Source organism: Lytechinus pictus, chromosome 7 (assembly GCF_037042905.1).
Source record: "Lytechinus pictus isolate F3 Inbred chromosome 7, Lp3.0, whole genome shotgun sequence".
Lineage (NCBI taxonomy): Eukaryota > Metazoa > Echinodermata > Echinoidea > Temnopleuroida > Toxopneustidae > Lytechinus > Lytechinus pictus.
In genome coordinates, this window is record NC_087251.1 from 7,744,484 (window position 1) to 7,763,523 (window position 19,040).

Here is a 19,040-nt window from a genome sequence, read left to right on the forward strand (position 1 = left end):
ATTTAGAAAAAAAAAATGTCTTTACTGATGAGTAATTTGATCATGTTTTTCTTCACATACCACAGAATGCTGAAGTATATGCACTCTTAGTAATGCTAATCTGATATCATTGACTATACTCTTTTATAGGTGGTGTGGCGTAAACTTGGTGACAACCCTGCCAACCCCAATGGAAACACTAATGGTAGCAGCAACAGCAGTGTCAGCAACCAATCACAGCGTGGCCAAGCTCCACCCAGGTACAATAACAGTACTACCAATCCTACAGCTAGACCAACTGGTTACATCACTCCTCCGTACAGTAGTGGTAGTACAGGCAGTCTTGAAAGGAAAGGTATTTAATGGCAGTATCTATCAGTTCCACCCTCACAATACTGTCACCCATTTTGGTAACGGCTACAGGAAACCCTCGGGATAGGAGAGATAAGTGTGATTGTGTGGAAGGAAGATGTATTCAATTCCTCTTTCACAAATTTCAGCAGGGTACATGTAAGGCAAGCAGTTGTAAAACGGAACATACTTTCCTAGATTATGTGTCTGTCAGCCTGCACCTTATTATAGCACTGTCATCCCTGAAATTTTGTGCTGCAATTCATTTCCATTTGGAAGAGATAAATTTTATTTTCAATGAAAATGTATTCAGTCATCACTGCCATTTCCCTTCCGAACCACTTTGGTACCAACACAGTACTATTATCATATGACTTTAAAGTACACCTCTTTAACGAAACAAAAGTATTCAATAAGCCACACCCCATTCCCTTTTCCTTCAGTCATATCTGGTAATGTATATTACCTCTTCCAATAAGACAGGCTAGTTAACAGATTTTCACATTTCTGAGGAGTGTTAAATCTGGTATCGAATCTCGTTAGTATTATAAGATTACATACATATATACTTCAAGATAAGGAGGAAGTGTAATGCCTGTTTTTTATGCCATGTCTTTAAAGTGATAAATGGCTTTATCAGGTTCAAAGTCTTTGCCCAATACCCAAGATAAAGATTAATTCACATCATGTTATGCTTGATCTTGATTATGCAACAGTGATGGCTTATTGTTATTTCTATTTTTTATTGTTCTATTTTAATAGGAAAAAAAATAGTGCTGTGCATTTTGAAGTAGACAAATCATATACCATATCTGATATGCACATGTACATTTATCTTTCTATCTGAATGCATTTTTTAAAATCAAATGACATGATTGGTGGATATTGTAAAGGAGGTTGTTGATTATGAATTGAATATATGGTTTAAAATGAAAATAATGATTTTAATTCTTTATTGATGTGAAATTCCTGATTTTTTGAAAAAAACCCACTTTGATGATTAACAATGAAATCGGTGATAAAGTTGAAATAATAGCGGCACAATCTTTCGATTTGATAATAAGAACAATACTTGCTGTTTCAAAATCTTAAATGATGCAGGCTCAACAATTGTCTGGAGCGACACAGGATCTCACATAAAATGTTGCTTGTTATGTGTTATCCTTTCTCACCCCCCCAAAAAAAAATTACAGTTTGTAATATACCATAAGCTCTGATTGGATGATGATTTGTTTGTATTGGAGAATCCCATGATTTCTCAGTAGGTGGTTTCAGACCGCCTCGAAGTTTGTCAGTTCCAGGTATTTTCTGATCGGGAAATTTACCCGATCAGAAAATACCAAGTAATATTGGCAATGTGAAAGCAAATTTCGCGTAATCTCCCCAAAAGAAAATACCCTCTAAATAGTAGGTACTTGTCAAAATTATGAAAACTTTCGTGGGGATTTTTCCAAGGTCGCAGGTATTGTGGCAATGTGAAAGCAATTTACGGGAACTTTTAGCCCAGCGTGTAGTTGGGGGCGGGTGCCGTGGGTGGCTGCTGAGCTAGTGATTTTGAATTTCGCGCCTTGCCTGCTTATCAGACCATACTGCGCATGCTCGTAACTTCAGGAACTTATCCCGAAGGGTATTTTTCGGGGCGGTGTGAATGCAGGAATAATTAATGGTTATTTTTTAGCTTTAAAAAGTTCTCGTAATTTAACAGGGATTCTTATGATCTAGGCAGTTTGAAACCACCTAATAAGGTATCTTGGTAGTAAATTTTCTTGCATGTTCCATAACACTGTGTACATTATTGTACACAATGATATTCACCAGAGTCCAGATTCTTTTACACTCACTTCTCTTTGAAGAAGGCCATAATCTCCCTATTGTGAATGGCTTTAAGAACTGAATGGCCATTATTCGCCCAGGGTCACCCTTCTATTCATATCCTGTATCAACTCTTTGAAAAAGTTGTGACAGTTGGGATTGTGATCTCAACAAGAATTTATTCAGATTTGGAGGGCAAAGTAACTTTATTTGAATGGTGACCATAGTGTGGCTATCTCTCATTAGCCAAATTTGTTTTTTAAGCTACATTTGTAACAATGAAATTGCACTTTATGACTTAAATGTTGAAAGTGCATGAAGGTCTGACAAGTGTGAAGTAGAGTGTACTTCACACAATCTTTCTCATGCATACAGTATTTCGAAATTGTTGTACAATCCTATTGAAATATATTGAAATTTATTTAATATTCTAGAAATGTCAGATTTCATTCAGTGATTACATCACATGCATCTATTGTGAAAGCGTGAATCTTTATGAACATCAGTTTTAGATCTAAGAGAAGTCAAGCTGCACAGTGCACACCATGAATAATAAGAGAAATATCATGTAAATAGAATACTTTTTGTGTACATATGCACAATAATACTTTTTTACATCATTGAATTAAGTACAAATATATTTACATGTAGTTTTAAAAGATATGAGGAAAACCTCTTGTAATTGTAATAAAGTTGCAAATTTTTGTAATTTGTACTCTTGAAGTTAAAGCATTTTTGTAACATACATTTTCTGCATCAGATTTTTAATGTAAATAATTTTTGTACCATTGTAAATATTTTGTAAATTATACACTGTATTTGCATACTATTTGAAAATTATCCAATGTTTCTTGTGCTGTATCTCAAGAAGCATTTATGTTTACCCTATTGTGATGTAAGACAACAATCCTTCAGACATGGAGTTGGAACTTTGCAAACAATTATGAGTATCTTAACTTTATCACATATTGTTTTTTACTTTTTAAATGGTTTCTATGAAGAAAACAGAAAACAAAATGATGATATTGATTGATATCCATTTACACTGCAGTAAGTATTCATACATGTAGTTAAACAAAGAAGTTGGGAATGACAGGAAAATAATGAATTTTATTTATCTTTGTAATGATATTAAAAATGGGTCTAAATATGATGATAACCCAATATTTAAAGTTGTTTCTATGTACATGTAATTTTGAAAAAAAAAGTATATCGCATTCCACTTTTTCCAAAGTTTTCTTCTTTTTATACTCAACTCATATTTTTTTGTGAAATGATTATTAGATTTTAAGGCAGATAAGTGTTGTATTGTTATATTTCCTTTAACTCATGATTAAGAATTAATTACATTGCAAGAGCATATTTAATGTATGTAAACCCTGTCCTGTGTTCAATGTTGTATTTTCAATACTCTCAAATACATTCTGCAATTTATAGCAAAGGATATTCAAAAATCATGACATGCCTCCATCCTCTACTTTTGCAGTAATAGTCAACTTCACATTATTAAAGCCTTCATGTGTCAAATCTATATTCCATGATTTCAACGTACATGAATACACCTGCTGCATACATACACTGTATGTATGCAGCAGGTGTATTCATGTACGTTGAAATCATGGAATATAGATTTGACACATGAAGGCTTTAATAATGTGAAGTTGACTATTACTGCAAAAGTAGAGGATAGAGGCATGATTTTTTAACATCCTTTGCTATAAATTGCAATAAAAAAATCTTACACTGGATCTTTAATTGCCACAATGAGGTCTTAAAATTGATTACCAAAGATTGTCTCCATCTAATTACATGTACTGGTGTTGTTGGTAATATTTTACTGCAGGTCAGCTGCAAGTGAATTTATGTGTTTCTTTCTATTTCATTCTTCTTTGGTCATTTCCTTCTGTCTCAATCTTCCTCTCTTGATTCTCTTCATTCAATGTTGTGTGTCTACTGTACTTTGTACTGATGTGTCTAGTCTCTATGGTAGATTTGAGGTAAGATTCATTAAATGAATATCAGAAAGCAAAAGCTACCTGACGGAAAAGCAATTGAAAAAAAATATAGTATTTGGGGGTTTGTTTTTAAAACGTTTATTTCAGCATTAAAGTTCATTATTGCATTGTTGTCAGCAATCAAGAGGTATGGAAGACGAAGCACTATTGCAATTTCTACATGTTTCTGTGCCAATTTAGCCAAATTGTAGCAGAAACAATGCATCTGAAATAACCATGCTTGATGACTGACCTGTTTCCCAGCCAGAATCAATCATTTTGTTTTCTTAGATAAAATACAAAATCAGAAAGCTGATTTGACAATTAGTGATGAATAACAAACATACATGTACCCTATATATCTGTTTAACTCTGTCCTGGCTTTGCCATTTAACAAAATGAAACATATGAAAAGTAAATAAGTGATGTTTCTGTCTCTGTAGATTTATTTTGTTTTTTATTCATGCGAATTTGTTCCAAGAACAATCTTGTATAGCTCTACGTGTATCTGAAAACGTTTTACTGATTAGATTACTGGGATCCCTACACCATACATCGTGTGTTACGAACTTATGACTTTAATTTTTTTTAGATGTAATGATGAAACATACCGATTGTGCATGAAATTTGAAAGCAGCATGTCTGAAATGCACCAACCTAACCACAAATTCCTTACTTTCATGGTTAATATGAGCAAATTGTTGTTGACTGTTGATTATTAATAAAGATACATTCTCTTTTTATTGCTTTATCAAAACAGACAACAGTTGGTTGACTGTATGAAAGTGGGATGAAGAAACAAATTTTAGTTAATTTTAGGATTTATTTTTTGAAAACATGAATACAGGAGAGTAGAAAGTTTGTAAATATGAAAAGACAAATTAGTGTGATATGATAAGACCCATCGATTCAATAGGAATAATGTCCTGTATTCATCACATTATTGGAATGGTAAATAGATTTTGATTTTGTATTCTCTTGTATTTTATCACTTCAGAGCAAATACCTCAACATATATTAATCTGCTTGCTTTACTACAATTTGCAAATGTATGTATTCAACAATATAAAGCACATTACTGGTTTTCTACTTAGTATTTCTTAATTTTTATGTAAGTATTTATGAGGATTAATTTCTCTTTCTATTTATTTGCTCATGATGGATATTAAGTTTGTGCCCAAAACTATTGAAAAAAAGTTTAATTCTTGTGTTTTTCTAGTAATTGTTTGGTTGGTGCATGGAGCTATTTATTAGCTCCATGGTTGGTGTATTCATGATTTTTAAACATCAATACGCATCATTATGAGAACATCGCTGTAATCTGTCCTCTATCAAGTGACGTCAAGGTTGGGTGAAACGGTCTATTGTAAATTAAACTCACATTTTAATATTTATTTTGATATTGCAAATTTAAAAAAAACCATGTTGCATACAATTTGTCTCATATACATGTATTTCAAAGAAACCTGTTCTAAAGATTATCACTATGTTTAGATCTGATTCTGAGCCTGTATGCACACCAATGAAATAAATCTGACCAAAAATATCAACATAACATGATGGGGAAGAATGGATTGGTTAGCAACCTTTTTTTTTTGTTCTTTTGCCTCACTCTCTATACCACAAATTAGCATTGTATTTAGTGTTAAGGGGTATAGAAAAAAGTTATCTTTCCTTTACTCTTGCATTAAAACAAATTCTAAAGCAAATTTGTTTATTTTGCATAACTGTATCAAGAGGCTTTATATATAGAACACATTGATTATATTGTCTGTTTCCAACTATAATCTATCAGTGTGTTTCTATAGAGAATCGTTAAAAACGGTTTATCTTTTCCAGAATCGAAAAACCGTATTGCCCTTAAACCAACCTGTCTACAGAGCGAATAATCTGATTAACTCACATTGCATGTCGCGGAACACGGCAATAACCACCTCCCAGTGGTGGTTATGAGAAGGAACCGTATTTTGCGTGATGTGGTTCATCAATAAACTGCATCGCATCTGTTTCAACAGGGAAGTTTTCTAGAATTCTGGATACTTACTTGTACGCAGGTAATACCGTTTAACAAGTCTCTTTAGAAACACGCCGTATGAGTTCGATTATATAAAACGTCCACTTAATATAATTTTTTTTATATATTGGTGATTTTTTTAATGTTTATTTTACAAAGGGAGGTTTAAGGTAATGAGAACATATGGATAGTGGTGGTATGAATATTTAAAATAACCTTTTGTACAATGTATATCTATTATATATATCATGTCTCACTCTGTAGTTTATGTATGGCTCCTTGCAGTTGTACTTCATTTAAAACTTGCATTAAATAGTAAAAGGAAATGATACAGAGAGTTTTTGTAGTGTATCCTTAGTTTCTTTTTAAACCATTGGATGTGTAATATGTGTTTTGAGTGCACCAAATAATGGAATAATTTGGCATATAAAAATAATTAGAACATATTAAAGGCAGTCTAATCTGACAACATAGTTACTTGCTAATCTACAAATTAAAACTAAAAGTTTCATGGAAATTGAGTTTTTTGCAAAAGGAGAGGACAGACTCATGATATTTTCAACATCCGCTTCTACAAATTTCCAGTGAAAAAAAAGATCGAACACTTGATTTTTGATTGCCACAATGAAGTCCTATTTATTTCAGTGATTACCAGCTGAGTATTTGCTTTAGAAATATTGAGTCTCACTCTCATAAATGATCTTTATTGTGCCTCTCACCAGCATGAATTTCATAAGGTTATCTAAAGTTCACAGAATTGTGATTACATGCATTAATTGAAAAGATTTATTATTTTTCTCATTTTCCAGATATTGAATTTCATATTTTAAAACAATTTGTCAAGAGGTCTGCAAGCTTGTCTACTTTAAAAGATCTGCTTTGCCTGATCTTAAATGTAAACTGAAATATATACTACAGAAAACACAAAGACTCTTTAATGACATAAAAGTCAACTATGCACCTTTGGGACAGGGTTTATAAGTGAGGTTAAGCAGAAAATAATTTTGATATAGACAAACTTTATCCTTGTGGGAAAACCCCTTTAACCCTAAACAGGCCAGGCTTCTTTGGGTGTTCCATGAAGGGGGGGGGGTTGAATCAACCCCCCTAGAGGGGGTGAAAATTGGCATGATGATAGTGTGGGATGTAATCTACAAGGCTGTATAGTTGAATTAAAAAAAAAATTATGCGTAAATTTTGCTATTATAGACAAGAAAAAAGCTCCTAGAATGCTAAATATTGGTGTAAACATTCTTCATACAAATGTGAACAATTACAACAGAAAAAAAATCCTGGTTTGAAAATGAATTTCTTATGTATTTTATTGTTAATGAATTTCCTATGTATTTCTTTGTTTTTCGAAAATTTTGTTTATCTTTGTTTTTTCGCCAAATTTATAGCAGAAACTTTTGAACCATAATTATACTAAAATTAATTCATTTCTGCAGATGAAAAAAATAATCTTTACAATGAATAATAGAAAACTCAATTTACATTGACTTTGTACATAAAATCATGTTCTGGAGCAATTTTGGGTCTGACATGCACTTGTATGATGTTGCTTAATTTTTCGACCGTGTACCCGGGCATTGTAAATTTGGTCTCAAAAGATGCGCAAGACTTTGAAGTATAAAGTCAGTGAGCAGCGCGGTCTAAGAATTTCATGCAGTGGGATGGTCAAAGAAAATGTTGAGGGGGGTTGATTCAAGGTGTTAGGGTTAAGTCAGAGCTCAAATTTGCAATTTGGGAACGCTCTCCATTAGACGAGTCATAGAAGCAGGACACTCCATGCATCTATGGTGCTTTTCCATTTCTTAAATGCAAAATAACCCATGCCATGACATCACATGTTTTAATTGAAGGTTAATGACCATGCATGGTTAATGCTGCTTAGCCAAACAGGCACTGTAGCATATCAATGCAAACATCCCATGAACAAGGAAACATGTAACAACACTAAAAAATGTAAACAATTTATCCATGGAAACAATTTGTGTTAACATGCATGGCTTTCAAAAAGTTCAAGGATGACTAATAAAATCTGAATGATACTGCTTCTGGTAATGTGGTTGGCACAAATGGAAAGTCAGTTTACTTTTAAAAATTTTGTGTTTTATTCTCTAAAAAAATGTTCAAAAATAGTAAGGGTTAGGGCCATTGGAGATCATGGCAGTAGTGCCCCTCTATTGGCCTTGGAGATTTATTGTGCGATTTTTCATTTCATTTTCCACTGTAATGTAGAAATGTACCCTCTACAAAAGTGGTATGGTAATGCCTCAAAAATATAAGAATTTAAAGGGGAATCCAACCCAAATAAAAACTTGTTTTTATAAGGAAAAGAAAAATCAGACAAGTTGATAGGTGAAAGTTTGTAACAATATTGGACAAACAACAAGAAAGTTATGAATATTTAAAAGTTATAAATATTGGTAATCACTATACCCATGGAGACTTGAAATTGGCCGCATATGGGAAGTCTTAGTGATGTAAGGCAAGGACTACTCTTCCATGTACCGGTACTCCAATACATATTATGGCTAAAATGACAGTTTCCCCAAAAGTTTTATTTCAAATTATAGTTTTCTTTCATGAGGACATAAAACAATATACTACCTGGGTTATATTTAGATTACTGCCCCAGGGGAATGGGTACTTATGAGAAAACCACAAATCCCTGATAATAAAGTACATGGCCTATGGGAAAATTGTCCTTGCCCCTTGTCATAATTTACTTACTCAGTTGCCAATTTGAAATCTACATAGTATTAGTGATCTCAATTTTAAAGCAGCTATAACTTTCTTATTGCTTGTCCGATTTCTTTCAAACTTTCACCATTCTGTTTAATTTATTTTTCTCCTTCCCAACACAACATTTTATAGCCAAGGCTGGATTCCCCTTTAAGGCCTGTTCAAGTTCATGTAGATACATACTTTCATTTTTTTATCTTAGCAATGGAGCTTGAAAAGTAAATACACAGCATTACAAACTGTCCTTACCATCCTCCTCCAATATTCATTCCACTTAATAAAGCCCCGGTGGCCGTTTCATAAAGCTGTTCGTAAGTTAAGAGCAACTTTAAGAACGACTGGTGATCCTTTCTTGTGGAAAATGGTATATTCATTGGCGATGGTCAAGCGGGAAGAAAGGATCACCAGTTGTTCTTAAAGTTGCTCTTATCTTACGAACAGCTTTATGAAACGGCTCCCCGGTCCCACTGCACATATGGATGCAAAGCGGATGTAATACATAAAAAATCTTGCCATCCACTGGAAAACGCTATGCATTTGTTGTGTACTCATTACATATGTGTTTCATACATTCTATCCATTGAGCATCCGTCCACTGTGATTTCGTCCGCACAAAAACTTCACAAAATATAGAGAACGGATGAACTTTCTGCCGGTAAGATGTAAAACCACAACATCTATGAGCAACAAACATTCCATGTCCGTTAAACGTCCACTGTATCCTTTTTGCATCAGCATTCACGCAACTCGGATCTACTGAAGCTGAACAACGGAAAGAGGTCGGAAAGATAAGGTACATGTACATAGAACGTCTATACATCGTTAGTAGCATGAAAATAGAAAGGATGTAAAGCATATGCATCTCGAAAATAAAGTATTCAAGCCCCCGGTAACCCCTTCGAAACTGTCATTCACTTTAATCCGTAAGGTTTCTGATAAACAACCGTTTAACATCCGCGCTACATACAAGTACCAACGGATGATTAATCTCTCAATTATTCCACTAGATTACAAATATTCCTCTCATGACTACTCGCTTTGCCCCCCCCCCCTTTTTTCTCTCTATCTCCTCTCCTTTTTCTCTCTCTCTATCTCCTCCCCTATATTATTTTATTTGTGTGTTCATTTCCAGGTTGAGAAAAAGAGTTCAACCTTGCATAAATCTAGCTGTCAGGACAATTTCCCCTCCATTCCAGCTGACATGGCTGGATACATTGTGACACAATTTCCATGAATATTAACATTGAAATTCAAAGGAAGGGTTTGTTGTTTTGTCTTAACATATTTATCTGATATTGTGTGTCACTGTTCAATATCAGTAATGCTTTTCCGCAAGTACAAGTTCTGTTTAAACACTCTAAATTAATGGACGAAGAATCAAACAGTTATATGTATGCCGGTAGGAAACTTGGCTAGTTTATAGAGGAAACGAGATAAGTTAAAGTTGAGCTGTATCTTGTTATTGCATTTATCTAATGCCATTTACAATCCAGAGGATCATTTCAAAAAGGAATTGTCAGATCTTTAATCTGACAGTCTGTGTTATCTGACTGAACCCATGGTAATAAAGACAGATAGGGCCTGTACCGGTATTCTCAATAAGTTTCAATTATACAACAGTACAAAACCATGGACTAAGCAGATGTTTGTACATAATTATGCTTATTTATCTCATACACTTAAAAATTATGTGTGCTTTTGACAAAGGGCACCTAATTGAAGCGTGATGAACAAGTCTGCATAAACCATGGTTTTGTACCATGGTACAATTGAAAACTCTTTGAGAATATGGGCCATACGGTTTTCAGTAAGCCTAGTTCTCAGCCAATCAAAATCACAGAAATTTGTCAGATAAATGTTGATGAAATGCTCTCCATGACTTTCTGCAATCTTAATCTCATTTACATTACGGGACTACGGGTCCCTGATTCCATAAAATTAGAACACAAAACTCAAAAGAAGTTCTAAAGAAGATCATTATATAGTTTCCTGATGACAGGTATTTATATGTAAGTCATAAAAAAGACCACTGTAGTAACAGTATACTCTTTCTCTCCAATGTTTCAATGTACATTATTAAATCATATAAGTATGACTGTACATTGCTCCAGTGAGTATCAAGGAATAAATATAGTACAGCTTTACCACAATGGCTTATAAAAACTAAATACAATGGCATGAAAGGTATGCTGTATACACTGAATATTCAGGAAGTCCTGTCAATGATTTTACAAAATTTTTATGACATCTGGACCTTTGAATTTAATTACTTCATGTTGACAGTGTGATAAATCCCAATAAAAATCATGAAAAATAGACTGAATTCTCCCATCTCTCAAAGCAAATCATGACATATGTATGCAAAATATCTGGTGTATACAGTACAGTTATATCATGGATCCATTATACATCAACCTTGGAGTTATCCCTTTTTTCAACAGCTCTATAAATCAACATTGAGATGAAGGCATGATTTACACCAGTGTGGGATATCACACTAAATAAATTGAAATTTTACATATAGATAAAAAAAAATAACGTATTCAAAGTGTATTTTCCTGGTGGGCATTTCATAAAGCTGTTCGTAAGTTAAGAGCGACTTTAAGAACGACTGGAGATCCCTTCTTGTGGAAAATGGTATATTCATTGGCGATGGTTAAGCGCGTATGAAAGGTTCACCAGTCGTTCTTAAAGTTGCTCTTAACTTACGAACAGCTTTATGAAACCCCCCCCCCCCCTTTTGGCTACCTTATATACATGTAGCTCCCATAGAAAAAAAAATATATATACTTTGAATCATATTGGTACACCCATGCTATCTGCAATTCATTGAGAACTTAATGCTAGTTTTACCTAGTAAGCTTTTTAGCCCCTTTATGGATTACCGGTATAACCTATTAGTCAAATAACAATAGACCTTACATTGGTATCTTCTGAAGACTCCTTTCCACATCAGAAATGAACACACCTACTGATTTGTCTTCTCAGAGAACATTTCCATACAGGATATGTACACCATGGTAGGAGGGCAGCCAAACTCTTCTCACCTGTGATTCATTTAAAAACAATGGAATGAAGCACATGGAGCAAATGCTACAATATCTGTTTATGATCGATCAGGTCTTTAAAGTAATCCAGTACAATACTCTCTGGCTAGTGCAATTCATGGAGGTGGAGAAAACGCACCTTATGCCGCAGTCACATTTCCCCTACAGCGGCTGTACGGAGAGTAAAAACTGCTGTTTTATTCATTCGTATTCAAACCACCTACCCTATTATGTAGCTGGTACAAAAGATGTTAAGCTGTTATCGACTCGCCGTGTGGCTGCCGTAGGGGACATGTGACATAAGTTATTTTAGGGTCTTACAACAAATTTCCTTTTAAAAAACTACCATACAGTACATGTATTTGTTCAAGTTCTTAGACATTTAAATCAAGAAATACATTTTCCAAGCGTCAAAATCTTCATTAAAATGTGTTTTCTTTGGAAAGGATCTGTATTTGTGCTCACTTTATAACGAAAGCAATACATGGGTCTTGAGTAATACTATGTTTTACATTACAGCTGTTATGAAACTTAATTCATCAATGATATTGTTCACGAGGATCCTAGGTGCAAATGATCAGTGTACAAATACAACATTAAGCAAATGTGACAGAACCAATTGACAACTGACCGCAAAGAACTGAACAGAAGTTAATATGGTGCATAGCAATTATCAACTTTGCCTCTTGTTGTCAGATGTCAATGATGACAGATGCATAGTCCATCCTCAACAAGAACTATAATCTCATGAATGTAGACTTTTTAAGTTCCTCATCAGAGAAGCTAGCCTTTCAGCTCCAGACAGACTTTATCTAACAACAGTTTACATGTAATTTTATAATTTTATGTTCATGTTAATCACTCTTTGATTTCAGATGGCAACTGGAATTCATTCCAAGTCGTCCAATTCCTTCACTGTAGCCCCTGATGAAGAACTCCTTGCTTCACTCAAAGCAGCAATTTTCTGTCAGGAAAAAAGAGACATACAAAGGATTATAATAAATTGACACAGCCATTAAGTTTTTGGTACAAAGGATGTGTACACCATTTGTTTTTTTTAAATTAATGAAGACATTTCTACTGACTGATACAATTTCATTCATAAAAGAGAAGGAATTAAATTATTTTTTACACATGCTGGAACTCAAATAAAGAAGCAAATAGTTTTTTACATCCAATTACAGCCAATCCAGAATACTCAACATGATTTCTCAAACAAAAGGATCAACTCGATGACCAAGTGATTTGATGCTTTATAGGGCAAAAAGTGGAAAAAGTAATGAAGAACTGGATATAAATTATGTATGCAATTTGTTAAAGCATCAATAAACAAACTTAACAATAATAAAAAATCACAACTGTGGCAATGACACAATACAGTTCCATTTTTAATACAAGAAATTAGCTTGACAAACAAAGTTTACCTTGCTGGTCACAGGTAGTTTATGAACCAAGAGCTGGAAGACTGGTGCCGGTAGAGTCTGATGGAGAACTTGTAATAACTGCTGAGGTTGGCCACATACAGCTACAGCATTACTCAGATGCTCAACCCCATTCTCAAAATCACCTACAGGAAAACAATCAGATATATCTCAATAATACATTGTACATTCCAATGCATCAACTGGGATTATCATATTAGTTACATGGAAAGCAGCATACATGTATATAAAACTGAATGGATATATGACCTGGTATATCATTCTTATAGTGTCGTTATGAAACTTCATCACCAACATTGAGAACCTTGTTTTGGGTGCAAAAAAGAATGCTCATTGTTTTTATGAAAACTACAAAAGCAAGTATTTTTTGCTGACCCCCATAAATACTACCTGCACGTCTGGTAAGCCATATACATTCTATATAGAGTTCTACTATGTTTTAATGGAACAAAAATGAGCTAGCAAAACTAAATGCCCATCCCCAAAGTTATGCCCATATGACTTCATCCGCCCCAAACTTTGACATATAACCCCCCCCCCTCCCCCTCACTCCAACTCTTATGCATTTAGTTTGGGTATCCTGTGGTTATCATGATCTTGGAGATGAAAAAAAAATCTAGTAACAGTAACACATAAGGTTCTCTGTACACAAGCTGAAACGATATTTAAACAAAATAAGGACAAAATCACAAGAAAAAATATTAAGTTTCACTCATAATGTGAGAGGCCAGTTAATGGCAGGAAAGCATGCATTAAAATTTACATTTTCCCATCAATGATAGCAGGAGCCCCTTCCCCCATAAAACCAAGTAGAATATATGAAATTTGAATATATAACTCACTAACCTTCTGCAAGTAATTGCTCTCCACGTTGAACTTGCTGTAAGAAGAAACTCTGAACAGCTTCAGCATCCTTCAAATCTGGAATCTAAAATACATATATATTTTGTGATGAGCTACGTTTAGGTTACAGGCCTATCGATATCCAATTTAAGGAAAAAATGTGCCATGAACAAATAATCATTATAATGAATACTATGAAAATCCAAATTGAATAAATGTTCCTGCAGTCCTCCCTAAAAGAAACACACTAAATACCCCCCCCCCCCAAAAAAAAAAAAAAAAAAAATAATAATAATAATAATGAATAAAAATCACTAGATTAATCAATCAAGAGTTTTGGCTGGTGTTATTATGTAAGGGAGTTTTACCATTTATGCATCATTATCGCAAAGTTTTACCTCTAGTTTTTGTCCCTCTCCTGAACTTCCGCTACTCGTCTTTGAACTTTGCTCTCCTCTCAACCTTCTTCCTGAAATAGAAAAAATATGAATTAATCTAATCCATTTTGAATGCTTTGTTTTTATTTTGCAGCTGATATTGCAGCTTTGATTATTTTTTCTAAATTAAAAATAGAGATTGAAAAATGAAAATTTTCTTTACTTTCTATCAATAGAGGGCATACAAAAAATATGCCCCAAATTCAAGTTTTGAGTGCTCTGGTGAATACAAAAATTATTCCCAAGACAGTTACTAATGAAAAAAATTTGCAACTGTATGGAAATTAGTATTTTTGGTCACAAAAGTGACGTCACTGTTTATCACCAGGAGCTGGACATAGAGGAACAGAAGAACCTGCGTCCAGAACTGAACCTTATATAAGCTTATGTAAAAGTGTTATTTTCATGATTTTTTAAAGCGTGTATGGTTGGAACTACCCCTTATCGACCAACTAATTTTCTAAGCATCCTATCTGCGAAAATATTTATCAGTTTTACCTAGATTTCGTCTAATTTGTGCAGAAAATTGAGCAGATCAGATTCCCATGTTTCGATCGACGACTCCGAATCTATTCGCGTATATATCGGCGAATAACGAATGCGACGATTTTACATTTGCTCATTTGCACCCTTCTTTTGAAACCGACCACCCGCCATACACTTAATTTACGGCCGATTCTTGTCGCGGTGGCGAAATATTTTGACTCTTCCAAATCAGTTCTATAATGTCAACATGCTAAATGATCATCTTACTTCTTTCATTGTGAGCTCCGGCACATGATTTGACGACTGACGACGGATATTTGCTCTAAAACCTTTTCCTATCGGATTTCTTGCTTTTAAGCAAACTCCTATCATTTGTTGTTTTAGAGATAATCATACACACAATGAAATGTGTGTAAAATTGTGCCGTGTAACGTCAGTTACCGTGAAAATGCCCATATGATGAATAGCTTTAATGGAAACTGACAGTGTCAAAAAATAAAGCATTTGTCCCAAAGAAAAAGAGAAAATAAGCCAAACATTGCCAACCGTATTTCACCACACAGGGAGTAGTATTATTACACAGAGAACAAGGTTATATCATGGCCCTAGTAGGTCCATGGTTATATTATGACATAACCTTGTTCATAGAATGCAGGGTGACCAGATTTCACAAAATCAAATACGGGACAATCAACAAACAAAGATCAACAAATAAGGCTACACAGTGTTAGACTTGTGAAAAAAATATAAAGAATTGGAAGGGAGGGTGAACGAAAGAATGAAGGAGAGAAAGAAAAGAGATGAATTTAGAAGAAAGAAAGAAAAAATGAAGGAAAAGTAAAAGAAAGTTAGAATGGAAGAAGGATGAAAGAAAGAATAAAAGAGAGAAATAAAGGTTTCCGTCATTCTTTGAAATGAATAAAGGAAAAGAAAGGAAGGGCAGATGAATAAATGTTTGAAAGACAAAATATAGGAGAGAAAGGAAAAAAGAAAGTAAGAAAAAAGATGAGGAAAGAAAGAATGAAGGAAAGAAAAATGTTTCTTCATTCTTTGAAAGAAAGAAACAAAGAAAGAAAAACAGGAAGGAAGGGAAAGAAGTAGGAAAAATTAAAATAAAGAATGAAAGAAAGAAAGAAAGAAAGAAAGAAAGAAAGAAAGAAAGAAAGAAAGAAAGAAAGAAAGAAAGAAAGAAAGAAAGAGAGGAAAGAATGAAGGGAGGCCAGAATGAAAAGAAAAGAAAGAGAGAAAGGACTAAAAGAAAAGGAGAGGAAGGGAGAAGGAAGCAAAGAAAAGTTGAAGGAAAGAAAGAATGAAGGAAAATTGTAATAAAGGAAAGTAAGAGAAAGAAGGAAAGCCGAAGAAAAATAACAGAGAGAGGGAGAAAGGTTCAGGAAAGAAAGATAGGAAATAGAGATAGATGGAACAACAAAGGGCGAGCAGGAAGGATAGGAGAAGAAAGAAAGAGGAAAAAAGTTCAAACTTTAAGTAAAGGAACAAAATCCAATCATGTAACAAAAATCATATTCGGTGTTTTTTTATATATATATTTTTAAAATGTTAAAAAACTCGAATGTTTTAGAAATGAATAAAATTTCAAAGTGAATCATTGTCAAACTTAAAAATTAGATGAAACATCGCGGCATCATACACAACAAGACTCAAAATGAAAGCTGGAATAAGTATAGATCTAGTTATGAAAACTCAATAACTTGTTCCTCCGATTACATCTCCAAATAAGTAATCTGAGAATTCATAATATAATTATAAAAATTTCCCGTCGATTTTGTGTTTATTTTGGTGGAAAAACTGTTTATGTGAGATTGTTTGCACTATTGAGAATCTGCTCCGATCATGCCTAGCTAGTCATGTTATATTAGCCTGCCACACACAGGCAGGAAGCGAGTTTGTTTGCAATGTATATTGGGTTACCAAGAAAATCACTGCAGAACTTGCAAAAGTTTACAGTTACATGTATTATCGATTTTATTGTTGTCTCTGCTTCGTCTTCTGTTGGTTATTGGATGAAAATTCGTCACTTTTAAATGCATTAACCACATTTTGTTTAATATTCTAAAATACGGGACGTCTGGTCACCCTGATAGAATGAGTGCACAGCCACAGGCAGGATGGTTGCAGTGACAAGTGCAGAGCTACCAAGTCTCACGCATTGTGCGTGAGACTCACGCATCCAGGGTCCGTCTCACGATCTCACGCATGGCACCCATTTTTCTCACGCATTGGGACCCGACAGAAAAAAAAGAGAAAAAGTAGCATTATTCGCTAGATTATACGCACTGGCCGACTGCCTACGCACGCCGTCGCGTCTACCCCGGCACGTGAGACGAATCGAGAGTGCAGTCAGCGCACTGCTAGTACTAGACAGCTGGCAGCCGTCTGTTTCGAGGAGTTTTTTAACATTTGTTTATTTTTTAAATTTCTCCTCATACACAGACGGCTCGCTATCGTGCAGCCACCATTAGGGGACTTACAATGCAAAATCCCCCCGTCGGGGCTCTTCAATTTTTGTCTTTAATGAATCAAACTTTTGAAAATTAACGCGACCGAAATGCAAATTAATATTCCCTCTTGTTGGCATTAATTGCAAAAAAACAGGGAAAATCAAGTTAAAAGGAACAAAAACAGTGACTTACCTCGGCTGTTGCGCAACTTTACTGCCATGTTTTATCCGAACTTAATACACATAAACATATGGCCATTGAGTCCCCTGTACAGATCGCGCTAGAACTTCGGTCTCTGTATTTGGTGAGTGAAGCCAACGGAGTTCAGCTGAACAACCAACATAACAGAGATTGAAGCTTTTGGTCTATGCTAGTACGTGATACGATGAATCGCGTGCGTGCATTGCATGGTTTTGTAGTATGGATCGATATCATGATGAAGCCCATATCTCGCATGCGCGCGCCTTTTGGAAACGTACAAGTGTAAGTACTGGCTGCGCACGCGCAGAGATGCCGAGTCATGAAAATCTCACGCATAACATTGTTCTGAACTTGGCATCTCTGCAAGTGAGCAAGTATTTTGTATGACTACGAGTCCTTCAAAACTAAAAGTAAGAGGGTCTTACTTACTACCGTCATAAAAAGCATTTTAAAAAAACAAAGAAAATAATAAAACATATTGGACAAGCAATTTTTCTATCGCCTATCGGGCAAGCAAATTTTTTCATTATTTGCAAGTGATGAAAAAAAAATTGTGGAGGCCTGATGGAGTGATGGCTGCACATTATTGATGCATGTCTTCTTTTCTACGGAATCACACACACAGATAAAAATATGCGTAAACAATAAAAGGGAACTGTCACAGTGACTGAGCTGTGCAGTGTGCAGACAATGAAAGCAAGGGTGGCAATTCTAATGCATGACCGGAATCACCACACACTCAAAGACTGACCGGAAACATCATACCAACTCATCTTCATACAACACACGGTGTAATTGTAACTCGGTCTCGGGGCCTACTCACGTTCTTTCAGCTTTTGGCGGAATAATGGATCGCTCCTTCTCTTTCGATCGAAATAAATACAGTAACCGATGAATAACGTTCCCGCCACACCAGCCACAACACCTGCAGTGGTTCTAGATATCATTTTGAGGAATGTTTTGCACTCCAAGCCAAGGGCAAGGCTGGCTAACGAGCTAGCTGCAGCGAAATAAAATACCGTACCTAGCTAGCTAGCTATGTACCACGGACGTCACCGGCGCGGCACCGACATCATATATCGTGCCTTGACGTACCGTACGCTGCCCAATTCTCGCTCACCCTCACAAGCGCGTTGCGCACGCTGCTTATTATGATAATCATTTTAAATTCGTCCCAAATTCCTTATTGTTTAGTATACTCGCATAATTAAGCACCCAAGAGGAGAC

The 19,040-nt window shown here is 34.9% G+C and overlaps 2 protein-coding genes across 2 annotated transcripts in view; one reads left to right on the forward strand and one right to left on the reverse strand.

Moving 5' to 3' along the window:
- LOC129265049 (coiled-coil domain-containing protein 85C-A-like) overlaps nt 1–6,479 on the forward strand; it is a 36,557-nt gene extending 30,078 nt beyond the window's left edge. The window contains exon 8 of the mRNA XM_064101827.1: nt 130–6,479. Coding sequence (XP_063957897.1) covers nt 130–342 — 213 coding nt within the window. The 3' untranslated portion in view covers nt 343–6,479. The remainder of the gene's footprint in view (nt 1–129) is intronic.
- A 4,396-nt stretch (nt 6,480–10,875) lies between these two features.
- Nucleotides 10,876–18,906, reverse strand: LOC129265047 (mitochondrial import receptor subunit TOM20 homolog). The gene is made up of 5 exons (XM_054903028.2): nt 18,637–18,906; nt 14,629–14,699; nt 14,234–14,315; nt 13,370–13,512; nt 10,876–12,909 (listed from the first exon to the last, which is right to left on the reverse strand). The coding sequence occupies exons 1-5, from the start codon at nt 18,758–18,760 to the stop codon at nt 12,835–12,837; spliced, it is 495 nt and encodes a 164-aa protein (XP_054759003.1). The 5' UTR covers nt 18,761–18,906; the 3' UTR covers nt 10,876–12,834.
- Nucleotides 18,907–19,040: the final 134 nt, after the last annotated feature.

Coding starts and splice junctions, on each gene's coding strand:
- LOC129265047 (XM_054903028.2), bottom strand. CDS start 18,760: ATGATATCTAGAACCACTGCAGGTGTTGTGGCTGGTGTGGCGGGAACG. Junction 14,700..18,636: donor CCGCCAAAAGCTGAAAGAAC/GTGAGTAGGCCC, acceptor TTTCTATTTCAG/GAAGAAGGTTGAGAGGAGAG. Junction 13,513..14,233: donor AGAGCAATTACTTGCAGAAG/GTTAGTGAGTTA, acceptor GTTTTCCTGTAG/GTGATTTTGAGAATGGGGTT.